Consider the following 26,119-nt stretch of genomic DNA (forward strand, 5'->3'; position numbering starts at 1 on the left):
GACTCGACGCTCGCGGAGAGGAGGAGCTCCACCAGCGCTTGAAGAAATTCATGTGTGATGTGTTCGTGCGTGAGTTCGAGGATTGCTAGTACGTAGTAATTAATATACTTTGACAAGATTGTATGAATTTCAGTGTGCTAGTAGTACTGTAGTACAAAATAGAGGTACTATAGAAGCGTACGCGGATTTTTGTGTCTGCCGATTTTTTTGTAGTAACAAATATTCAGTAATCTGTAGTGCATTCTATGAAAATGTAGCATATGTATGCATGGTGATATTGCGAGAAACCTAACGGTGAAAACATATTCAATACTGGAATTTTCACATCGCGCGCCGGATGTAATGCCCTTCGCCGAGTACTAAAACACGGACACTTGGCACTCTCGGCAAATCCAGTTTCATGGTAAACTGTCATCTTTGCCGTCACTGCCTCACGGCAAAAAGGCACCGCACGACAAAACCTGCAGACGCTGAGAGTCGCTCACGGCAAAGAGGGGCCACATGGCATGCCCATCCGCAACAGACGGCTCCATCAGTTACTGTGTATTTTACCGAGAGCCGCAGTTCGACACTCAGCAAAGCATATTCAACATTCTATTTTTTTTGGTGTGTTCTTTCTAACTGACATGTGATCCCACTGGTCACATTTATCAGCAAAAGTTTCAAATAACTTACTAAATATTTTTGAAAAAAAATGACGATATCTTTGCCGAGAGCAGCTCTCAGCAATCCTCCTGACCAGTAGGATAGCGTGGCCCACATGGCAGCTGACAGTTTACATATCTTTGCCGAGAGCTAGTCTCGGCAATGCTCGCCTTCTTTTCCGAGAGCTGCTCTCGAAAAAGTTGTGGCACAACAGTAGATCTCCCAGACGATCATGTTTTCGAGAGGAGCTCTCGGTAGTATTTAGTTTTCCGAGCGTTGCTCTCGGAAGTATTTCCCATCCATTCTGTTGTTTAAGCTATTTCTTTTTTGATCCATGCAGATAAAAACAACTACTTGGCAGAAGGATCGTATATAGGCATAATTTGATCTAGTCCACACATATATAGGCATAATTTGATCCTAGTCCACATATATATGCATAATTAGGGATAGTTCACATATTGTCACACACAAATCGAATATATTATCCTAGTAGACGTCACACACAAGTCGCGAATTCATACATATTGTCACTACCGTGCACGTCACAATAGAAGTACACTTGTTCATGTATAGATCATCTTGAGGATGAGAGGCCATCGGTTAACATTCCGGAGGAGGAGGAGGGATATCACTTGCACTGCTTCGAGATTGCATAAGAACCTATAAGAGTAGAGTCACATGAGGGAAGTACACTTGTTCATATATAGATCATCTTGATAATGTTATACCTGTAGTTGATCCTCAAGCAGTTTCAACCTCTTGTTCGTGTCTTCCCGTTCCTTTTCTCTGAACTCCTGCTCAGCCTGCCGCCTTTGCTCCTCTTCAACAGCCCGCTGCGCCATTAAATCCTGTAACATGGCATTAGGCTCATATAGGTTGGAATGGTGCTATTTCGAGGCATGGACATAAATGAAAGGTTAGGATGCTAACCTTGAGACGCGCTATCTCACCTGATGCGGCGGTTGGGCGACTTAGTATGGACGGAGTTGAGCTGGTGCTCGACGCGCGTATCTCGTGCAGCTTGCGATGCGAGAGGTGGCGATCACCCCGTTGCAAAGGAGGTGGCGGCCATGGCCCTTCCCCTCGCCAGCAATGATAAGAAGCTCAGGATCAAGGGGCTTGGACGTAGGTTCGGCTTCCTGCCCGTGCACCTCCTGGAAGACCTATTTGAAGGTCCCCCATTTCTCCTCCACCGACTCGCTGCAGAATTCGGCGCCATCCTCCCCCTTGTGACCTTCTTTCCAGGCTTCCAGGATGTGGACCGGGCGACCAACCTTCGCCTCCTGTAAAATTAACCATCAAGTTTAATGAACCAAGATGCACCGTGCGAAAAAGTTAACATCTTAATCCACATACCATGTGTTGCTTGAGAGCGGTTAGGTTACTGCATACGGATAAATTTAATATTATAGCATTTTGAATTTATCAAAAAAAAACTAATTACGTTACTGCATACGAATAAATTTGAAATTTCATGTGATGTGATGGGACTTGGTGACCCAGGAGAGGAATTTCTTTTTTGACAAATAATACCACGAGAACTTCTTGTATTATGGTGTGTGTGTGCCCCGTTGCCGGTTTTCTATATAAGAGCATTTGCAGCGCCAACCCTCAAAACAGTAGTATCCGATCCGGACTCTGGACGTAGCTGTCCGGACCTCAGAAGCCATCCAACGTCGATCCCCATCTGTCCGTGGATACTACCAGTACATATTTATTGTTCATTTTTCTTATAATTGACATCTAATTCTTACCCCAACAAATAAAAAAAATATAGATTTCCTATTCGATGCCTATAGCGATGGATAGTGGGCGACAACAGAAATCAGCCCCCTCCCATGATATGGGCCGGCCCAAGCCTGGAGCTTGGGAGGCACATAGTCCTTCTACCAATTTTTATATTGGTTTTCTCTTCTAAAATTTTGTTCATACCAGTTTTTACTTTTATTTTGTTTTATTTTTCTTTTTAACTACACGATCATTCTTAAATTCATATTTAAAAACATGAGCATTTTTAAAATTCATGGAGATTTTTTATATTCATGAATAGTTTTATAATTCAGAAATTTTTTTAATTTTGTGAACACTTTTTCAATAATAACTTTTAGATCCGTCAAGACCAATACCTATTTTTCAAAGTTAAATGCACCCGTTTTTAAATTCCAAATTTCTATAAAACGTACGTGTAGTAGTCCTTTTTTGGTTCCTTAATCAAACGAGGGCGCACCTGCATGATTTAGCAACTATCCTTTGCTACAAGCCAATAATATAGCAAAAAATAGGAGCTCCCAATAATATCGCCATACAGTTTTTGATATACGTAATCATTTAAATTGGAAGGAAGTCCATTTTCACTCGAAATTGTGCACCAATGGACAAAATTCCACGAAAGTCGGCTTTGGTACGATTTTGACCCCCCCCCTCTTTGTGTGTGTGTGTGTGTGTCCCTGTCTCAACAATCACCATCACCGTCAGAGGTCATTTATCTTTGTGCTGAGGCTACTACATTTGGTGGCAGAGGGTCTCTGACGGCAGGGAGCCGATGCTGAGCAGGTATATCCCAAGCCCATGAATACTCGAGTTGTACTCATACTTGTTCATGTGGAAGTTCATGGGCTTCCCGTGGACCGAATCCTTCATGGTGAGCAGGTGCTCCTCGACATGGTGCATCATCGGGTGGGAGTGTACGTCAGTGAACACTTTGTGCTCCTTGTTATATTTCATGTCATGGTGAAGGAAGTCGAGGATCTTGTGGACGTCGATGCATTACGAGACGGTCATCGGTTGCTTCAACATCATCAAATGCCTTGTGGGGTCAATTTGGATATGCGTGCGCGCAAGAGATCACGTGGAATACGAGCAAAGCGATCGGGGACATGAAGAGAAGCGACCCAACAATGCCATGCCATCTCCCCCAAACCGCCTAAATCACACTAAAAACGTCAAAGAGGGATTTACCAAGTTAAAAAAAATTGACAACCTGTTTGGTTGGGGGGGGGGGGAATAGTGGTAGGGAATCTGAAATTGAGGCGTACAAGACATATAATCCATTATTTGGTTGGGATGCTAAGGAGTTGATGAGGGAAGGGGAAAGGGATGGGATTAAGGGGGTCAATTCCCGTGCATCTCTTCCTACCCTCCACATGTTAATTCACATGGGATGTTACTTTATTTAAAATTCCCCATACTAACTCACACCGTGCACCAAACATGAGTTTGGGATAAAAATCAACTTCCCTTGTATAATTCCTTATTAAACTCCCACATGTATACTGCCATTACCTTTCTTCATTTAGGCCAAACACGTTGTAACTGTCACTACCAAGATCGACTTGAGGGGGGATTCGTTCATCGAGGCAAATTTGACGTAAAAAATGGACTTCTTCCATCCTTTTTTGAGGGTCTTTTTACTTATTATAGAGCAATAGGCTCATCATTGACTTTTATTGTTTGTTTGGCCGAGCTTATATAGGAGTAAACAATTATAGTGCTCGTTTTTTTTGTGGGAAACAGTTTTTTTAGGGGGAATTTGGAACGTGTTTTTTTTAAGGGAATTTAGTACTTGGAACGTGTGAGGAGGGTTGTGGTAGCCCATCTAGGCTCTGAATTCTTTGCGGCCCATCCCATTCCCGTTCCGGGTAACAGCCAGTCAGCCAACAGGGCCCACCAGGCAGCCTCACACCAACGTGAGCTCCAAGACACAGAGAAAATCCCCATTCTATGGCGGCCTCTGCCCCACCCTTCTCCTCCTCCGCCTCCTTCGCCGTTTCGTCGCCTCCACTCCACCAGTCCACCGCCGCCCCCGTCCCCGCCCCCGCCGCCGCCTAGGGCAGAGGGGCTGCCCATGGAGCTCTCCAGGATCCGGACCTTCGAGAAGCGCCTCCTCCGGCCGCTCCTCTCCCTGCCCGCGTGCTCCCGGGCGTTCCAGACCCTGGCCCGCTCCTCCCCTCCGCCGCCCCGCGCCCCCTCCCTCCACTCCTGCTCCGCACGCGCCACCTCGCTCCCCATCCCCACCCCCATCCCCCGCCGCGCCTCGCTCCGCCCCTCCGCTCCTTCGCCTCCGTCTCCCCGGCCCCGTCGGCCCGGGCAAGGACCTCCAGGGCAGCAACGGCAACGACGACGACGGCCTCCCGCCCGCGCCCCTCCCGCCGCCGCCCGAGGAGCTCGGCTCCGACGACGACGCCTACTACCAGGAGCAGCTGCTCGAGTACGCGCAGGAGGACGAGGCCCGCCTCGTCCCCGTCAAGGCCTACTTCCCCTGCACCAGGTCGCCTACCTAGCATATCTCACTCCTCCGTATTGTTATTGGGGTTCGGGGCTCATCATCCTCTTTGCCAATTGTCATCTCTTGCAGCATCAACCTCAAGAGCCTCCAGTCGCAGAACTCCTTCAATGTCATCCCGCCTACTTCGCGTGCCACCAATTATGTCGTCCTCAGATACTATGATGTCAAGGGAGACCCAGAGGTGAGCGGTGATCCTATTCACATCCCTGTTTATCTCTTGGTTGCAGTATCTCTGGTCCATTTCCACTGCAGCTTATAGGTTGACATACAATGCGATCACCATTGGGTGGTCTGATCAGCTGAACCTAAGAAACAATGCACTTCCTGTACCAAAATTGTGTGTTTCAGTTCACACTTGTTATCTAAGGATGAAGATTTAAATAGGCATGATTTTGCAAAAGGCTACTTAACCGCTTGAAAAGTACCTGTAAAAAGAATTGCGGGGAGAATTGTTTCCACTTCTATTTTTCTACGATCTCTTTACTCAATGGCAATTTGTTATGCGAAATGTGGTTAAGCTAAAACAAATCTCAGTCTCATTTCCCGACACCCGTGATTACCCTCAGCCTTTATGTTCAAGCCGAGATAACTTGGAATAGAGGAGTATCAGTTTACACATGGAAGAGCGAAAGAACGAGCTCTCTGCAATGCTACAACCCTAGTTTAAGTTTTTCAAGACAACAGCTCGATACATGACTTGCTTAGTGGTCTTTGGCCATTGTCACAGTAACACAGTCACACTGTTTTGACCTATATAGCGTACATGTTGGCTAAACACAAAACATGTCACGGATGAACTGTCTTGGCAACTCTTCTTTTGCTTTCTCTAGCTATTTGGACAAATAGTGGTATTATTTAGAGCACGACAAAATGATTTAGAAGATATTTGGACTTGTGGTTCTTGTCATGCTTTTGCTCAGCACATATTTCTGCTAGGGCACATTTATACTTCTCAGACTTGTGATTGCTGTCTTGTTTATTAACACAATATTCAATGCAAGTTCACTGTTTCATTCTCGTGAGGTAATGAAAAACTGTTGCAAGCTGATTATAGCTCCACAGTCAGTTATTGTGTGATTGTGCCATCACATTTTTAGAATGTTGATGTACTGATGTTTATCATTCTTTAGTGTGTTACTAAGGATCTAATAGAGACTAATGGGCTGTGTCACCTGCTATTTTGCAGGGTTTTAAGACTGGTGTCATAAATGAGAGCCATTGCCACTATATGGTAGTTTTCCAATATGGGTCCATCGTGCTGTTCAATGTTTCTGACCATGAAGCAGATGGATACCTAAAAATTGTCGAGAGGCATGCTTCAGGGTTACTGCCAGAGATGAGGAAAGATGGTAAAACTCCTCAATATAAGAAAAGACTACTTATCTGATTTGATACAGTATAGCTCCTGAATCTTCATCTTCATCTGATAACTGTTACTGTTTTCTTCCACATATGAATGCTATGTTCTCCAATGACGAGATGTTTCATATTTAGTACTCCTACATAAACATTTAGCGATGCTCCTTGTTCACGTGAAAAGGTGATACAATGTTAACAGGCACGCACAGAAATATAGTCTAAAAATCTAGATGGTATTCACTAAGCAACAACGGGCAAGAAAATTTAGGTAGTTGTAAGTTTCCTTCGTAGAGATAACCGCTAGCAACTTCTGTAATAGTCGATCTTTGTTTTCTGTTTTCACATGCAGACTGTACTCTTCTAATGACTATGACATTTCCTCTTAGTCGAAACTGCTAATGTAATTGTACAATCTTGTCTTACTTTGTGATAATCTATCTGGCCTTTAACTTTGTAAAAATGGTATCACAGTTTATTGCTGATTAATGGTGAGGGTTGCCTTTTCATTTCGGTCTTTTGCAAAAGCAAATAGCCTATTCTCTAGTTGGTAGTTGCCGCATTCCAAAAAAACTAAATAAATCCAACTGCATGATATGCATGTATGATTGTGATTACTGTTGTAGTAATCTAATCGTTAGTATTTTCTGAGGATTCAACCTTGAAACCTTAAACTGTAGATTACGCTGTTGTTGAGAGGCCTGCCATGGAGAAGTGGATGGAGGGTGGACTTGATTTTATTATACTTAAGGATCTGAGTATCGATGGTATTCGGACAATTGGAAGTGTACTTGGTCAGAGTATCGCTCTTGACTATTATATCCGGCAAGTATGTACTCGTTAGTTTCATACATATGGTTATGAAACTTTGAAATATCTATCTAAAAATCTTCACTGATAGGTGGATGGAATGGTTGCCGAGTTCACGGATATAAATCGTGGAATGGAGAAAACTGGTACCTTCACTATGGAGAGGAAAAAGCTTTTCCAGTTAGTCGGAAAGGCTAACTCTAACTTGGCAGATGTCATTCTTAAGCTCGGACTTTTTGAGAGGTAAGAATAGCATCATACTGAGAGCTAAGCATGTAAACTCAATATATGGCGCAGTGTGCTGTTTCCATTTCCTGAATTTGTGTTAGGATGTGACTGTTGGACTAATCTTTTATATAGTGCATTTTTTCGTTTAAATGGTAAATAGTTTCCAAGCTCTGGAATATAAACAAGCTACTTATTCTTTGTGCTGTCATCAACTAGTCAGTCGTGTTGTACATTTGTGTCCACAAAATCTTCTGCTTTATGCAATCATGTCTGAGATAAGTATTTTGCTTTGTTTACTGAATTTGTGTTAGGATGTGACTGTTGGACTAATCTTTTATATAGCGCATTTTTTCTCTAATTGGTAAATAGTTTCCAAACTCTGGGATATAACAAGCTAGATAATTTTCCTTCCATTTCCCATCTTAAATACCATGCTTTCTGGCATGTGTTTTGACCACCTCTTATTCTTTGTCCTGTCATCCACTAGTGAGTCATGTTGTACAGTTATGTCCACAAAATCTTCTGCTTTATGCGATCATATCTGAGACAAGTATTTTGCTTTGTTTCTACGTACTAGTTTATAAGTTATGTGTAATGCTGAGAGATGTCAAAAGCTGATGTATTACGATCGTACTTGCATTGTTGCATAATCATTGACAATTGTAACTCTCATATTACAGTCCAATTCAGGCAGTACTTTTGTTGTTGTTAAAAGGCTCGTTTGGCAGATAGCGAGAATCATGGGAAATAGTATTTGTTGGCTACTGGGGAATAGGTGTATCTCTTATTACTTTTTTTTGGGTGGCTTATAATCACTTTAGATCCCAGCAATATATGTATAATGAGACATCATGGTAATTCAAATATTTTATATCCGTTCGTCTTATTGCTCTGCAAGTGCAGGTGTGCTGTTTTTTTTTTCTTGTATAACAAAAAAATGATTTGCTGTTATGCAAAAAATATGCATACTAAAAATATATGAAAATGGTAAAAGCCAGAACATGTGTTGCCCTTGTAATTTCTGAAAGTTTATAAAATTGTAATAAGCTGAACAGATGTTGGCCTTGTAATTGCACCTTTTCATCCCCCCATTCCCCACCCCCAGTTACAATAAAACTATTCGATGTCGCTAAAATGAACTCTACACTTGTGTATCTGCACACATTTACCTGCTTGTTGCATAGTCATTGTCAAATTTAAATCTCATATTATATTACAGTCCAAGTGCTACATGAATGAATGTCTGGTATTACGTTTTTGGTAAAAAAATGTCGTTTGGAATGCCAGAATCATGGCAGAAAATTGTATTTATTTCCTGAATGGAAATAGGTGTGTTTTTAGTGTTTTCGTGATCTAACGCTCTTATATATTAGTTTACAGAGGGTGTACTTCTTAGTTGTTATCAGCTCAGTTTTATGCCAGCATTGCATTTTCTCAATTGGATTGACTTTTTCGCATTCTTCATTCAACTGTTTAAGTATGCAGACAAAGTCCATATCATAAGAAGTTCAGAAATTCTATACACCATGTTGGTCTTATGTCTCTGCAAGTACATCTGTGCTGAGAGCCCCTCTTTCTTTTTTAACACCAAAAATTGTGTGTTTGCTCTATATGCAAATCTGCGCATTGAAAATCAAAATTGTGAAAAGCTGAAGGGGTTGTGAAAAGCTGTGGGGTGCACGTTTACTTACATAACTTTGTCCGCTCCACCAGGTCAGACATTGCTTGGAAGAACGCAAACTATGCGCAGATCTGGGAGTTCCTCCGGGACGAGTACGAGCTAACCCAAAGATTCGGAAACCTTGATTTCAAGTTGAAATTCGTCGAGGTAAGGGCCATGGCACAGCAGCGCATGGGTTTCGTGTTGGCTTATCTGAAGATTTCTGACAGAGAATCCTGTGTTCTTCTTCTTGCCTGCAGCACAACATCCGGTTCCTCCAGGAGATCCTCCAGAACAGGAAGTCGGACTTCCTGGAGTGGCTCATCATCATCCTCATCAGCGTGGAGATCTTGATATCCGTGTATAACATTGTCCAGGAGCAGATGTAGAGCGACAGCGTGAGACCAATACGTCGTTGTTGAGAGTGAGCGAGACCATCGTCAGAGCCACGGACCACACTGTTTTTGTCCGCGAGTTTTTTGGTTCCATTTCTTCCCCTCGGTAGAAGGCTAGAAGCCCCTGTAAAGAATTCTTAATTCGGACCATGAATGATCACGTAGCTTTAGGACGGAGGTCGTGTTGCCGCTGTTGTCTGGTGCAAGTGTGAACTGCGGATGAGTCAGTGAGTGTGGCCGAGGCAGTAACTGGGCGGCGTGTGACTGGCACGCGATGGCGACGGCTCCTGTTGGCGTTCGTGGCTGAAACTTGAATGGTAGGCGTGTGATTGATTGATCGGGTGTTGTTGGCTTGACGGGGCGCGTGCAGGGCATAAGCCACGTTCACATTCTGACAACCACCGGAACCTTTTTTCCATGGGAATGGGCTTGGAATTATACCATGGATCCAATCTGCCGGGGAATCGTTTGGTTTTTTTTCGGGGATTGTTGATTATATACTAATAATGTACACTAACATTATACTATTATTTACTAGTAAATCATATCCATTAGCCATTTAGCCACTTGCTCCCTTGATTAATCCGGCCGGACGGCGAGTGGGGCAGCCAGATGCATGCCTCGCCGGCCTGTCGTTGGCTCGTCGTCGCCCACTCCCTCCCTCCTCACCTCAGCCCCTAGCGAAAATAGCCAAGCGCTCTGGCTGACTGACCGGCCGACGTGGCCGGCCCAATCCCGACCTGCCCGGCCGACGTGGCCGGCCCAATCCTGGTCCACCACCTGGCGCCCCTCCCCGGCGGAATCTCCCGTGTTCACACTCCCGAGTTACCCAAACACCCTCCTCCACCGGCGACCACACGAGGGCAGAACCGTCACTCGCAACTTCCAAGCACGCCCGTGCGCCCCGTCCGCCCTCGTGGCCGCACGATCCCGAGATCCAGCGGCCCCGGTCGCCCTACCAGAAGCTTCCGGCCCGGTGTATATAAGCGCGAGAGGGCCAGTGGCCTCCATCGTCTTCGCCCCCCGCCCTCTCCCCCCCCCCCCCACACACACACCGCACGCGTTTGACATTTTCCGCCCACCACCACCGGAGGGAGCGAGCTCCAGCCATGGCCGCCAAGTGCTACCCGACGGTCAGCGACGAGTACCTGGCGGCGGTCGCCAAGGCCAAGCGCAAGCTCCGCGGCTTCATCGCCGAGAAGAACTGCGCGCCCCTCATGCTCCGCCTCGCGTAAGAGCGCCCCGCGATCCGCCCGACCCGATCCCCTCCCGTCTCTCGCCTCGCGCCGATCTGATCTGACGGGCGCGCTCTCTGTCCTCCGCAGGTGGCACTCGGCCGGGACCTTCGACGTGGCCACCAAGACCGGCGGCCCCTTCGGCACCATGAAGTGCCCCGCGGAGCTCGCGCACGGCGCCAACGCCGGCCTCGACATCGCCGTCAGGCTGCTCGAGCCCATCAAGGAGCAGTTCCCCATCCTCTCCTACGCCGACTTCTACCAGGTGACGCGCCCTTCCCCGATCCGATCTCGCCCGCCCAGATCGCCGTGCTCCCGAATCGATTTGATCTGATTTTTGTCGTTTCTGCGGTGTTGCAGCTCGCTGGAGTCGTCGCCGTCGAGGTGACCGGCGGGCCCGAGGTTCCCTTCCACCCGGGGAGACAGGTGAGAACCATTTCTGCTCTCCCCCAACGGGCCATAAGATTTGTCTAGGGGTTAAGCCTGTTTTGTTTAGTTTACTTGCGCTGCCTGAAATGATGCTCCATTTCTGTACCTTATCCTTGTGCGGGATGGTGGACCTGTCAACGTGTATTATTGACTTGAGTGACGACAGATGCGCTATTGTTTAGTTGGGTGGTTGGAATGGTTGGTCCAGAGAAAATTGTTTATAGAATGGTGATTTGGCAAAAATATGGTGCTTGTTTATTGCTGTGATGGCTACATCCAAGACAATTATTGCGGCTTCATGAGTGGGTTGTGTTTTTGTTCCATCCAATGTCTGATTTCTTATCTGATTTGATATAGCCATAACTATGAAAAAGGACATCATTGTATTCCATAAAATTCTAGTCCATGTGTTGGTGTTCTGATCAAGTAATGATGATTGGATCTATGTGTGGGGTTGCTGTTTTGATGTGACCATGGTAGATTAAGAGGGGTATGAAGCTAATTAAACTAATCTACCTAGATTGTATTTATATGCCATACAATTACAGATGTCATTTCTCTTTGTTCTATTTTAGCCTTCTAGCTCTACATAATTTTATGATGTTAGTTCGAATAAACATTAACAACTGTTGTTATGCAATGTTATGAAATGTATGTGTGTCCTCCTATTCTCATAGGCTGTCTAAAATCTGTTTACATGGAAATAACTGAAGAGCAGTGTTTTAATTGGGTATTGTTTAGTGATTTTAGTGACGACAGATGCGGTATTGTTTAAGGACTTTAGTGACTTTAATTCAGTATTGTTTGTCCTCATATTCTCTTTATTGACTTTAGTGACGACAGATGCAGTATTGTTTAGTTGGGTAGTTGGAATAGTTGGTTGAGACAAAATTGTTTATAGAATGGTGATTTGGTGAAATACCGGGCTTGTTTATTGCTGTGATGGATACATCTAAGACAATTATTGCGGCTTCGTGAGTGGGGTGTATTTTTGTTCCATTCAATGTCTGATCCTTAATCCATAACTATGAAAAAGAAATGTGTTGGCGTGCTAACGAGAGTTCAGGGGAAATGGTGTTCTGGTCCATGTTATGCTTTGGTGTGACCATGGTAGATTGAGAGGATTATGTAGCTAATTTGATCTTCAATCTAGGTTCTGTGCCTGAAATTCTTGTCCATCCACATTGTTTATTAGGCAACATTGTATGCATATGTCTACAATCTAGAAGCTTTGCACAGTTATCTACTTTGAAAACATCATTTAACTAATGAGAATTGTCCTCAAACTTGCCTCCCAATAGATATTAGGTCACCGTTTATCTTCATGTCTTTGGCTGAACTATGTGATCCTGGTTTGCTTTTTTATCTATATGGGATGGCTGTTGATTGGGAATAATATTTACAGGGTATCTACATGAATGTTTATGCTTCCTGGCCTGTTGTGTGTGAATGAGTTAGAGCGTGTATGTCCTTGTCTTCTCATAGTGCTGTCTAAAATCTGTTTACATAGAAATAGAATAGCAGTGGTTTTCTTTACCCTGTATGTGTGTGTACGCACATGGTTTGTGGATGTTTATAGTGGGTTGACTTTGTTTGCAGGACAAGCCCGAGCCTCCTCCAGAAGGTCGTCTTCCTGATGCTACCCAAGGTACTATCGTGCAGCATCTTCTATATCAACACAACTACAGAACTTATATATTGATAAACATGGCTGATTGCATTATTATTATTTTTGGTACCAGTTATGCAACGGAATGTGTTAGCATATCATCATTTAGGGATTTATTAATTCATAGTGGTATCAACTGTTAGTTTCACAAGAGGACACAATTAAATTCGTTAGAATTCCAGCATTTCTCTTAGTTTAGGTGTACCTACGGAATTCTTAAGTTTTATGTCTCGGTCTATGTGATGCACCCTGTCAATGCTGGACCATGCCTCTGCTTCTATAGTCAGGGTTAAACGGATTATTATTGCCTGCTTGTTTTATCCTGTGAATTTACGGTGTGTGGATTGGTGGATTTGATTTTTTACCTGGCTGACATGGTGAATTTACTGTTGTATCAGGCTCTGACCACCTCAGGCAGGTGTTTTCCACTCAGATGGGTTTGAGTGACCAGGACATTGTTGCTCTTTCTGGTGGTCACACCCTGGTTAGTCCAACTGCTCAATTATCATGTTGGGCCATGCTTGTTTGTAGGCTTGATTGAAAGGTTGTGCTTACGCAGCTTTAATTGTCTGATGCAGGGAAGATGCCACAAGGAGAGATCTGGCTTTGAGGGAGCCTGGACCGCCAACCCTTTGATCTTCGACAACTCTTACTTCACGTATGTAATCTATGCATGCTTGTTTGCAAGAGTTGGAAGCTGTCTCTGTTATCTTTTTTTTCCCATGTTGATGTGCTGTTCTTGTTTCCTCAAACAAAAAATTTCTTCTCTTGACAGTGAGCTCCTTAGTGGGGAGAAGGAAGGCCTTCTTCAGTTGCCGACCGACAAGACCCTCCTGACTGACCCGGCCTTCCGCCCACTTGTGGACAAATATGCTGCGGTACATCCTCGATCCTTTGTAGCCTATTATGGGTTCTCACTGTGTTCATCTTTGGCTACCGTACCAATGTGATGTGTGTGATCTGAGAGGCCGGATGTTCATTGATTTTGCAGGATGAGGATGCTTTCTTTGCTGACTACGCTGAGGCACACCTCAAGCTCTCAGAATTGGGGTAAGTGATGCGAGTATCATCGGTGCCCTTGATATGCACCATTGCAATGATAACTTTGCTTGTGCAAACATCCTCGGAGAGTAAATCCATGTGTGTCGATTGTTTTTCAGATTTGGCGAGGCTGTTGAGGGCTGCTGCTGATTCAAGCTCGGCGCCTGAAGGTCGTTAATGAAGAAGAAGAAGATCATGAAGAAGAAGAGCAATAAGGATGTGTTGGCCTGCGGCCATGTCGTGTGTTTGTCTGGACTTGGATTAGATGGGTCGGTCGATGGGGTGTTGCATTGTTTTGCTTTGACGCCTCGTGTCTTGTGATGGGCGTGCTTGTAGTATGAACTGCCAAGTGTTATGTAGTTCCTTTCCGGTTGAATTGTTATTCCCTGTCGAGGACGAAATGAAAATTTGGTTGCCCTCATTTGGCCATTGAGCTCATGTCATTGTTTGTTTTACCAGCTTGTTGTCGTGCCTGTCAGCTAGTTATGTGTTGGCCTGGTTCTTTCTCGCATTGTCGTCTATGGAGCTGCAAATTTTTCACGGATCTACACGCAAGAACAAAGGAATATAGCATCATCGTTTGCTGTTTGCATCGAGCGGTCGGCAGTGCATCGACCGGAGCCATCAGCACGATTTGCGGACGACGGGAGTAGGCATCTCTGTTCGAAACTACTCTGCACACGATTGTGCATGCACGATTCCTGGACGATGCATTCCTTGGCCGTGCATCGTGTACATACGTACCCCCTACTCCAGCTAGATATACTCATAACTCGCAAATATCTTTTGTTGATCTTGCATTTACATCGAGCTGCAAAAATGGAATTAATGATTCCCAAATCACCAAACACCAACCAATGGGAACGCCTGGAAAACCAGCAAGGGCGGGCTGGTGGGCTCTCCCTCCCTCCACTCCGCCCGCCTCGTTTATAAGTTTAACAAGCCTCCGCCCGCCGTCACCAACCTCCGCAACTCGGTCCACCAATCCACCACCACCATACCCCCCGTACCGTACCACCAGTCCACCATGGCCGCCGCCTCCTCCTCCTCGCTCCGGATCCCCGCACCAACCCACCACCCCGCCGCGGGGGCGCGTCCGCGGCGGCTGCCCTTCCACGCCGTCTCCGTCCGCCCCCGCCGCTCCGCAGCCTCCGCCTCCTCCTCCCCGCAGCAGGCGCCGGCGCCGGGTGACGGCGACGGGCCCACCGGCGTGCCCGTGCCCGTGCCCTTCTCCCGCGACTCCGCCATCGCGCTGCCCCGTAAGGCCGGGATGGTTGTTTGTCTTCGTTGCTCGCTGCGCTTCTGTATGTAAGTATATATAAGCGTGCTTGTTTCTGATTGCAGGGCCGCTGACGAGCGCGGATCTGATGGGGGAGGCCAGCGGGGAGGGCCTCAGGGTCGCTTACCAGGTCCGTTTTCTCTCCTCCTTCTCTCTTCTTCTGAGGAACACTGAGGATAATGATGGCGATCAATGGTTCTGACTACGATGCAACGCGACTCTGACCAACCAATCTCAGGGGTGCCCGGGCGCCTACAGCGAGGCCGCCGCCAAGAAGGCCTACCCGAGCTGCGAGACCGTGCCCTGCGAGTACTTCGAGACCGCCTTCCAGGTACCATCCGTCGTCCATCAATCCACTCCACTGTCCCCTGATCCCCTCCAATCCATGGGACAGTTTCGGGACATGTGTCATATACTGTATTGCAATGCTGAAACCATCACAGTATGCACCGACCGAGCAGCTTCTTGTACAAATCCAAATTTGCACCAATTACCATAGAGTAGTATAGAGGAATCAACAACAGGTTTTGTGCACGGTTCCAGCGAGCCGTTTTTGATTCAAACACCCCTAGTTGATCCTGCCAGACATCGACCGTCAGATAGTGATGACCTCGTCTGTCTAACAGGCCGTTGAGAAGTGGGCGGCTGACCGCGCAGTGTTGCCGCTGGAGAATTCCTTGGGCGGCAGCATACATCGCAACTACGACCTCCTGCTTCGCCACCGGCTGCACATTGTGGGCGAGGTACGGCTGGCGGTTCGTCATTGCCTGCTCGCGAACCGTGGCGTCAAGATTGAGAACCTGCGGAGTGCCATGAGCCACCCTCAAGTGAGTTGGACTGTTTTATCAGTTCATCCCCAACCCTGTTGATTTGCCTGTTTAAATGCTGTTCCTTTCTGGTAATTGTTTTTTAGGCTCTGGCGCAGTGTGAGCAAACACTGACGCAGCTAGGAATTGAACATAGAGAAGCTGTTGATGACACAGCGGGTGCGGCCAAGGTAGGGTGCTGTTTGATGGCATTATTTGGTTCACGAAATTGCTCTTCACTTCTTTGTCTTTGTTAGCAGTAGTTTCGAACATCAAGTTAATTCTGTTGTCACTAATCAGAGTAATATGCGCCTTTTAGCAAATTGCAGAAGAAAATCTCCAAGACACCGCTGCCGTTGCCAGTTCATTGGCTGCTCAACTTTATGGACTGGATATTCTTGCAGAAAATATCCAGGTAGAACTAGTTCATTCTGAACCTGTAAGAGATCATATTCTCTTTTTATTCATGGAACGGTAACTCACCTCTTTATATAGGATGACGCAGATAATGTAACCCGTTTCATGATGCTGGCTCGGGAACCCATTATCCCTCGCACTGATAAGCCATTCAAGGTCTGTGTTGCACGTTTTCTTCCTGCAATTTCTTTGTTCTCCCTTTCCTGGTAAATGCTAATGAAATGTTGCTCTACAAATTGTATGGTCTCCAGACTAGCATAGTGTTCTCTTTGGAAGAAGGACCTGGACAACTCTTCAAGGCGCTTGCTGTCTTTGCTCTGAGGAAAATTAACCTCACCAAGGTATTGTATCTTCAGCAACATCATGCTCTTTAGTATTTCGTCAACACTCATGCGTGTTTGAAGCAGAACTGATCGGTGCTGCATCCTTTTTTGTATGGTCTGCAGATGGAAAGCCGTCCACACAAGAAAAGGCCTCTGCGTGTAGCTGATGATAACTCCACGCCGCTGAAGTAAGAACAAGTTTATTCATTTGAGTTTCATTTAACAGTGCACAGTTTGAGCTGCACGGAAACTGTATTGTATATAATGATAACGTTTCTCAAAATGTTGTGCCAGGCACTTCGACTACCTTTTCTATGTAGATTTCGAGGCTTCAATGGCTGATCCAAATGCACAAAATGCTCTCAGTAACTTAAAGGTGTGGTTTTATTAGTCGCTGCTCGTTATGGTCTGGTGGTTGAGTGAGCGGTGACTCAGTTCGTCTCTGTTTTTGTCTTTTGCAGCAAGAGTTTGCCACCTTCCTAAGAGTTCTTGGGAGCTATCCTACCGATGTTACCGAAGCATGAGTGCAGGGCACCTGAGCAAACAGAAATCATTCCTTGATAGTCGGTATTTGGCTCTGGAATAGAAGCAAATTTTTTCACCGGTCACGATGAAGAGATTCACCTGGCAGTTTTGAACTCCGCGATTCAGTAAATCTTCCTGGGGGGCTTCTCTGTTCTTTCCACGGGGACAGTAGTTCTCCAGATATTCTTTATTTTCCTGTGAATGTGAGAGAGAACTCTCTACATATATATATATATATATATATATATATATATATATATATATATATATATATATATATATCTTTTGCCTGAGAGCTCGCGAAATGATTGGTTTTTATTATTATAGGAGTACTTGCTGGAGAATAGTGTTGGTTGGTTTGTGTCTTGAATAGTGATGGTGATAGTTTAAAGTCTCAAGCATTAAGTGTGATGTTTATGTTTGAGGTTGCAGTAATGCGTGTATTATTTGCAAAGTTGATTGGTGGGTGGGTTAGCTAACATGTGTGGTCTGTACTGCGCGTATGCCCCCTCCGTCATCAAGACGAAACTGCAGTACTGCTGACGATGAATTCGGCACACCTTCCATCATGTAAAATTTCGCCTCCAAATTCTGTTCAGACTGAGAAACGAACAAAAGAGATAAATACATCTTCAGACAGACCAAGTTCAGTTTCTGCTGTGAATTTTACTTCCAGCAACTATTCACTTCTGAATTGTTCATCTTTGGTTTATTATCTTTTCATGATTCTTTTGGGGGAGACTATGCTAGCATGGGTTGCCAACATAGTAACACCTCATGTCATGGTGGCACTAGCATATTCTCGGCTTGCAGGGACATGATGATGAAGTCAAAGAAAAAATGGGTAAAGATGGTCTGAAATGTAGAATTTATTGTCAATATTATTTTGTCAGCATTGGGAACAAACCTCTGCTGCATCGAAGCAAATTTATTTTCTCGGCACATGCTTCAAACTACTTCACCCTATATGGTCCAGGAAAAGAAGCAATTGTTTCCTTCACCCAAAATATCCACCTGGCAGTATTTCAACTCCGCAGTTCATTTATGTCCGAAATAAATCTCCCTCTCACTGGGGTACTCTGTTATTTACATGGGGTAGTACCTCTCCAGATGTTCCTTATCTCTGCGAGAGTATTCTTGCCATATACTCCTCTGCAAGTAATATGAGATGTTTTAGATGTCTTATACTATTAGTTTACAGAGTAATATAGGCAGTTTTAAACGTCTTATATTAGTTTACAAAGGGAGTAGCTCGTTTACATTGTAGTGATAGATAACTTACTTTTTTTAGTGGAAATTGTTGCAGCTTTATTAAAGGTTCACGACACCCTCTGCGGTTACCACCACGCAACCGCGCTAATACAGTTTTACAAGCTTTATCCCTGCAACTTTCCCTAGCTAAAATGTTTGCGACGTTATTAGCCGTACGACGCACCCAGATAACCCTATACTCCAGACAGAAGTGTAGTATGTCCCTGATCTCTTCCACCAAAGGTCCATCTTTCCCTTCCCTGTTAATCTTCAGAACCATCGACTGCGAATACGTTTCCAGAATAATTTTGTGTCTTGGCAATTATCTATCTTGATAGTGAAAATGATATATTAAACTCAAGCATTGTGTGTGATGTTATGAATGAGGTTGCAATAACACGTGTATTGTTTTCAGCATCGGTTGGTGGGGCTGTGTTTGCATTTTTTTCAGCATTGGTTGGTGGGGCTGTGTTCGTTAACATGTGGTATGCGTGTACAGACAATGTGCATTACTTTAACAAAAAAAATGTTGAGGGAGTGTTCGCAAATTCTTTTCTTTTTCTTTTTCTTGACCGCTCGATCAGCATGATCGCACTCTGTCTGTGATAATATGCATATGTATTGCTAGGGAATTCCTATTTCACACATAGGTGGACAGATATCGAACAAAACGCAGCGCTATACCTACCCCACTTGCTTTTTTTTTTGGTATGTGGGACTCGCCCACTTGCGCTGATGGGTGTGCAGCCCACCAACACGTTTTTTTTTCTGTTCGAGATCAGGCTTTATGTCCGACTTGCTGTGATCATGTTCGTTCATTTTTTCATTTTTTACTGTTTACACATCTTATATATTTTTGAAACATTCTAAATACATATATTCATAGAAACAATTTACTTAACATTTTAAAAGCCTTCATCGCACATTAAAAAAAATCACGTAGTGTACACAATTCCGAATGCACAGAATGCTCTGAGTAACTTAAAGGTGTGGTTTCATTTGTCGGTATGGTCCGGTGGTTAAGCGAGCGAGCGGTGTCTTATTTCATGTCTGTTTTTGTTTTTGCAGCAAGAGTTTGCCACCTTCCTAAGAGTTCTTGGGAGCTATCCTACCGATGTCACCGAAGCATGAGTGTCGGGCACCTGAGCAAACACAAATCATCCCTTGATGGTCGGTATTTGGCTCTGGAATAGAAGCAATTTTTTTCACCGGGCGCGATGAAGAGATTCACCTGGCAGTTTTGAACTCCGCGATTCAGTAAATTTTCCTGGGGGGCTTCTCTGTCCTTTCCACAGGGACAGTAGTTCTTCAGATATTCTTTATTTTCCTGTGAATGTGAGAAAAAACTCTCAACATATATATATATATATATATATATATATATATATATATCTTTTGCCTGAGAGCTCGTGAAATATTAGCTTTTATAATTTTAGGAGTACTTGCTGGAGAATAGTTTTGGTTGGTTTGTGTGTCTTGAATAGTGATGGTGATAGTTTAAAGTCTCAAGCATTAAGTGTGATGTTTATGTGTGAGGTTGCAAAGTTGATTGGTGGGTGGGTTAGCTAACATATGCGGCCCGGACTGGGTTGTTGGTGCCGTGTACGACTGTGGTGATGCCATCAGATGGCCTTGTTACTATTGCCATGGTAGCAGTCAGAAAGTTGTGAGAAGCTACTTCAAAACATAGATTGGCAGAAGATGTACCTTCCATCTTGTAAAATTCCACCTATAAATTCTATTCAGACTGAGAAAGGAACAAAAAAGAGATAATCCAGCTATGGATTCAAATTCTTCTGTGAATTTTACTTTCAACTACTATTCTCGGCTGAATTTTTCTTCTTCTGTGTCATGTTCTTTTCATGTTTTCAACTACTTTTTTTTTGTGAAATCATGATTTCAACTACTGTTCATGTAATATTCTGTCTTAATAGTGACAATGATAGTTTGAACTCAAGCATTTGTGTGATGTTATGATTGAGGCTGCAATAACGTGTGTATTGGCTGGTGGGGCTGGGTTGGCTAACATGTGGTATGCCGTGTAGAGACAACGTGGGGGGGGAGGGGGATGCTAGTTTGCTCGTCTCCCTGCATAGAAATTCTTGACTGCTCGATCAGCATGATCGCACTCTCTTCGTGATAATATGCATATGTAGTGCTGGGAAATTTCTATTCCATGCGTAGGTCAATAGATATCGACAAAACTCGCACCCGTAAGTTTCTTTTAGTAACGTGGGACATTTTTCACACCCATGATCTTTTTCTAAAAAAATTGACACATTTTAAATATTATTGAATTCATAAACATTTTTGAATATGCCACAGCCTCGTTTTTTCTAAAAAAAATTAACATTTTTTGTTTCCATTTTTTCTTTTATTTATCCTATAAAATACTCTAAAATATATATTACAAAAATAATCTACATAATTTTTTTGAAAAATGTTGGCCAAACATTTAGAAATTTGCTAAATATGTATAGAGAAAATGTTTGTTACATATACAAAAAATATATACGAGAAAATACAATGTGTATCAAAAAAATTGGTCATGTATTTAAAAAATGTAATCAAGCATTTGATAAAACATGTTGAACAAGTATTTTAAAAAATATGAATCAAGCATTTGGAAAAGGTTAAATTTGTATAGAAAAAATGTTGATCAGGTATTAAAAAATAATGAAAAATTTGAACTTGTATAAAAATGTTAATCAAGCATTTTGAGAAAAATGTTGAACTAGTATTTCCAAAATATTAATCAAGCACGTAAAAAATGTGAAATGTGTACAGAGAACATGTTAAGCATGTATTAAAAAAATAAAATTTGTATTTGGAAAGCTCTTAATGTATAGAAAGAATATTGACCATGTATTAAAAAATGATAACCTTGTATTTAAAAAATGTTTAAATATGTATAGTAAAATGTTGAGCATGCATTCAATTTTTTAGCTTTGTATATACAAAATGTTAATCAAGCATTTGATAAAAAATAACCGTGTATAGAAAAAATGTTGAAGAAGTCGTAAAAAAATGCAGTCACGTATTGGAATCTTTTAATTAATAATTCTAATTTTTTTTAAACATGTGTTGAAACAATGTATTAGATACGTACAAAAAATGTGTGTAGAAAACAATTGAACCCGAGAGGAAACAAGAAAAATCGTCGAAAAATGAGAAAGAGACAAACAAAACCGAAGTAAAACAAAAAAAAGGAAAGAAAGGAAAAAGGAATAAAGAAAACAGAAGAAAAGAAAGAAAATCCGGTAAAAATTGAGAAAAACCGAACAAAAACTGTTGAAAAAAATGGAATGTCGGCTCTTTTGTGAATAAGTCGGAGCACCCTAGTATTTAATATGAACTTGACACTTACCCAATGACCAGTTTCGCTACACATCATTGAGGATGCTTAGGATCGAATCCTGGGATCTTCTTTTTTTCTTCTCCTTTTTAATTTCTTTTGAACGTGCATTAACAGGCTGGTTCATTACTGTGGTTTCTTATGGCGAGAGATCCTTCCTTCGCGCTTAATGCGCGATATAGCTCCCACACCCGCCTTGCGCTTTGATCACCCACGCAACCCCCCATGATCGCTCGCTCAGATATGGGCCGATCAATATCTGTGACTTTTCATGTACCTTTCTTCCACTGGTTCTGGGAAGGTTCTACAACCTTCTAGTAACAAGTTTTTTCTTCGGTTTTCTTGGTCGTTTTTTCCATTTTAAAATTTGGAACATTTTTTAAATTCGAAATTATTTTTTAATTTCCTTTTATAAAAATTTGGATAAAATATTTGACATGGTGAAAATTTCAGAATCAAAGTATTTTTTGAAATCATGAACATTTATTGAATTGGTAATCCTTTTTAATTGACTAATATTTTCAAAATTTTGGAAATAATTCTTTGAATTCCTATTTTTTAATCTATGAACATATTTGGAATTCCGAACCTTTTTTGAATTCACAAATATTTGTGAATTTTGGACATTTTTTGAAATACTACAGCATTCTCTAAATTCATAAACCTTTTTTGAATATAGGAACTTTCTTTAAATTCATGAAAATAGTTTGAATTAATGGATCTTTTTTGTAATTCATGAATGTTTTTTAAATAGTAGAACATTTTTTAAATTCATGAACATTTTTTAAAATTTAGAACAACTTTTGAACTCCAAGAACATTTGTAAATTCCTGACTCTTTTTTTTTGAAATTTGTGTTTTTTTTAAAATTTTTGTAGTGGTGAGCTTAATTGGAATTCTTGTTTTTTAAATCCCAAATTTTAATAAAAAGATAAATTGAAAAACCAATTAATAAAGTAAGGAAAAAGACTGGGATGCCTCGTCCCGCAACGGGCCGGTCCAAAGTGCGGGTTCGCTGCGCCTGTGCTGCCCTATGTGCGCGGGGTTGGAGCCCGTTCTCTCATAGCGGCGGAGCGCGAGGTTGGCCATGGGCATTGTGTATCCTTTTATCCAAAGTACTAGGCCAACTTATGGCCCACTATGCTTGGAACTGAGCCCTTCGTATGATGCTCTCAAATTTGGTGCAAATAGGTATTGAAGTAAAACCACGGCACTTATTTCCGATCGGACGGAGTAGCATTGTAAGATCCATTAAAAAGGAGTAACATTATAAGGGTTTTCAACATTATGGCAAGGAAATAGGTGCTTTGGATCATGGGATCCATGGAGCACCTTTAAAAAAAAGGAAAACACTAAAAATCTGACGTCAGCTTTCTAGGCATGGTAAATCTGACATTTTTCATGGCAATTTATGTTGGTGCGATGATGACAAATTTAATTTGCAAGCACGGCAATTTTCTGACAAAAAATAAACCGAGGCAGAATTTTCGTGCTCGTCAACTAAACTTGCCATCCTTGGAGAACATAATTTCCCATGCTAAAAAAATGACCTCAGATCTGTAGTGGAGTCCAAAAAAAAAGAAACAAAATTCAAATTTTAAAGTTGCAAAAAATCAAGAAAGCTACAAGTAGATATGGATGTATCCTACATGTGTACTCCCTCCATTCCAAAATACTTTGCATATGAGTTTTGTTTAAGTTAAACTTTGTGAAGTTTTCTTTGACCCACTTTATTAAAAAAATATCAACATTTTCACAGTACTAGATTAATACAAATCCATTTGGATGTGTGGAAAGCAACTTCTATGTATATTTGATCACCGCCCTTTTGTAAAAGTGGTTCATCTGAAAATTGCTTGTTTAGTGCCTATATTATCACGCAATATTCACCTTAGTTTGGTTAGGAGGTACTCCCTCCGTTCCAAATTACTCGTCGTATAAATGGATGCATCTAGAACTAAAATACATCTAGATACATCCATTTCTGCGACGAGTAATTCGGAACGGAGGGAGTACAAGCATGCCAGACTGATATTCAGTAAATTGGTTGTTCAGACTTTCAAAGGGACACTTGTGAGAGTAGCAATGTCAATGATGCTTGTTATTCTTCTTGTGGGATCAAGGTTAAATCCTTTTTTGTTTGCTAATGGATGATGCATAGACCATCAGGATGTAATTCTTATTGTTATTTCGTTTATTTATATGGCGTACACTGTGCCAGCAACGCCTAGTTCTGAACTTCTGAATTAGCTGCTAGTGGGAGGTGGCCGGGGGCGGGTGGACGCAGGAGGCGAAGGCGACGCGGAGCTCGCAGGGGAACGAGTTGGCGTACTCGAACGAGATGGTCTCGCCGGCGAGCAGCGGCTGGCCGCCGTTGACGAGGCAGTCGTCGTAGGCGAGCCGCAGGAACTTGCGCGGGTCCACCAGGGTCACGGAGCTGAACCACCCGCACCGCCCGTGGATGCCGCCGATCGCGCAGCCCCCGCCGTCAGCGATGCACCGGTTCATCGCCTCCACCGTGTACGACGGGATCCCGCTGGGCAGCGCCGTCCCCCAGCCCTGGGAGATGGAGATGTCCTGAGCGCCCGCGCAGCCGGTGGTCACGCGGTGCGGCCGGACCTCGTCGACGCCCGTGGCTGCGAGGGGAGAGAGGAAGTGGTCTTCCCATGTCACTTGCCCTACGTAGGACGATCAAAGGATCGAACGCTGAGCGAAGTGAGAGAGGCAGGCATGCAAGAAGACGGAAGTTACCAGCTGCCGGGCGGAAGACCTTGCGGGGAAGGACGGTGGTAGACGCCGACGGGGCGGGAGCGGCGAGCGGCTGCGCGTGCTCCGGCGAGAATCCTGCATGACGTTAGCTCAGAATTCGTGGACACAAAATGTGGAGAAAGGGAGAGCTGAGGAGCTGAGAGACGAGCTTCGCTAGCTACCTGCATCGTCTACGGAGGCTGATGCGATGGATACGGCGGAGCCGAGCGTGGCGAGCAGTACGACAAGAACCCTCGCCGCCGGCGAGAAAGACGCCATCATCTCCCCGAGAGATAGGCCCTGAGGTATAAGACCAACACCGGAGACGGAACTGACACAGAGTACAGAACCCTGCAGCCAGCGTGCGCTTCCACCGCTGCCTATATAGCCCTAGCAGCCAACGCAAGGCTTCGGTGCAGCATCCTTGGCGCGGCGGTGGCGGGGAGAGGTGCCGATCGGATCGCTTAATTTCGCTGTGACCAGAACGAACCGAGCCAGACCGGATCGCTTTCGCTCTTGCCTGTTTTATAGCCAGCTAATTCATCTTCAGTCAAATCACTTGGTGAGGAGACGGTGCTTCAATGCTCACGCGGACGCTCAATCGATCCCAGTTTTAGTCACACAAATTAGTGCTCTCATGCCAGATCAGTACCTAGCATAGGTACTTCCTCCGTAAACTAATATAAAAATATTTTGATTACTAATGTAGTGATCTAAATGCTTTTACATTAATTTTCAGAGGGAGTAGTTTATAGGTGGCTCCATGATGCTTACAATTCCATTTGTAACGGACGAGGAAGCCTGGCTGAAAATGACCCGTGTCCGTGTGTGTATCTTGCAGAGTTTTCTTCTGCTCTGTGGTTTTTACAGCGAAAATGCTACACCTACCAAGAGGTGTTACGTACCCTATGTAATATTTCAAAACACCAATTAAACCACCCCCGATTCTAGGGTGGGCCCGTGTGGCCAACAAATGACAAATTAAAAGCTGCCGGGTCAACAATTATGTAGAGCACTCAATAATCCCTTCGTAGGTGTAACAAAGCCCTTTTTATAGTGTCCCGTAAAAAATGCCCTTTTTACGGTGTTCTAACCATAGTTTTACATAGCTGGCTATGACTGGCTATGACATTCTATGGGTGTGTTTAGTTGGCATACCAAGTATTTCACACTTTGCCACGCCCCCACGCCACAAGTTTGACTTAGTTGCCCTCCTGTTTGGCCTGCAACCATACTTATGGTAAGATTCCTTTCATGCAAACTAGACCCCACATGTCATTGACTTTGAAATATCTGGCAAGATTATCTCGAGTGTGCAAAATGTGGCATCAATTTTGCGCGCCCAACCTTAAGCATATGTGGCAAAAAAGTGTGGTAAATGGTGGCAAGAGACAGAGGACTGCAAAGTCCTTTGGTGATGATGTCCTTGTATACCTTGTCGATGGCACTCCCAGTTACATTTCAGAAGCTTATGCATCACCGGATGCTGACTACTGGAAAGATGCGGTCCGTAGCGAGATGGATTCCATCTTGGCTAATGGGACATGAGAAATCACTGATCATCCTTATGGTTGTCAACCATTGGAATATAAGTGGGTGTTCAAAAAAAAGTTTAGGCCCGATGATACTGTTAAGAAGTACAAGGCTAGACTTGTGTCCA

General features: G+C 43.6%; 3 protein-coding genes and 1 pseudogene across 3 annotated transcripts; 3 read left to right on the plus strand and 1 right to left on the minus strand.

Moving 5' to 3' along the window:
• The first annotated feature begins 4,362 nt into the window (after window positions 1-4,362).
• On the plus strand, window positions 4,363-9,555 carry LOC125535465 (annotated as a pseudogene).
• Window positions 9,556-10,391: 836 nt separating this feature from the next.
• LOC125535467 (L-ascorbate peroxidase 2, cytosolic) lies at window positions 10,392-14,177 on the plus strand. The gene is made up of 9 exons (XM_048698521.1): window positions 10,392-10,613; window positions 10,708-10,882; window positions 10,978-11,043; window positions 12,646-12,694; window positions 13,114-13,199; window positions 13,294-13,373; window positions 13,491-13,593; window positions 13,707-13,765; window positions 13,876-14,177. Exons 1-9 carry the CDS (start codon window positions 10,492-10,494, stop codon window positions 13,904-13,906), a joined length of 771 nt encoding a protein of 256 aa, XP_048554478.1. The 5' UTR covers window positions 10,392-10,491; the 3' UTR covers window positions 13,907-14,177.
• A 509-nt stretch (window positions 14,178-14,686) lies between these two features.
• On the plus strand, window positions 14,687-17,315 carry LOC125535466 (arogenate dehydratase 2-like). Its single transcript, XM_048698520.1, has 11 exons — window positions 14,687-15,015; window positions 15,101-15,165; window positions 15,274-15,366; window positions 15,662-15,862; window positions 15,949-16,032; window positions 16,161-16,256; window positions 16,337-16,414; window positions 16,510-16,599; window positions 16,705-16,769; window positions 16,876-16,957; window positions 17,043-17,315. The coding sequence occupies exons 1-11, from the start codon at window positions 14,784-14,786 to the stop codon at window positions 17,103-17,105; spliced, it is 1,149 nt and encodes a 382-aa protein (XP_048554477.1). The 5' UTR covers window positions 14,687-14,783; the 3' UTR covers window positions 17,106-17,315.
• A 6,649-nt stretch (window positions 17,316-23,964) lies between these two features.
• Window positions 23,965-24,738, minus strand: LOC125534885 (TPD1 protein homolog 1A-like). The gene is made up of 3 exons (XM_048697941.1): window positions 24,642-24,738; window positions 24,463-24,555; window positions 23,965-24,389 (listed from the first exon to the last, which is right to left on the minus strand). Exons 1-3 carry the CDS (start codon window positions 24,736-24,738, stop codon window positions 23,965-23,967), a joined length of 615 nt encoding a protein of 204 aa, XP_048553898.1.
• Between the last annotated feature and the right edge of the window lie 1,381 nt (window positions 24,739-26,119).

The sequence above is a fragment of the Triticum urartu genome, chromosome 2 (genome assembly GCF_003073215.2).
Source record: "Triticum urartu cultivar G1812 chromosome 2, Tu2.1, whole genome shotgun sequence".
NCBI classification, from domain to species: domain Eukaryota; kingdom Viridiplantae; phylum Streptophyta; class Magnoliopsida; order Poales; family Poaceae; genus Triticum; species Triticum urartu.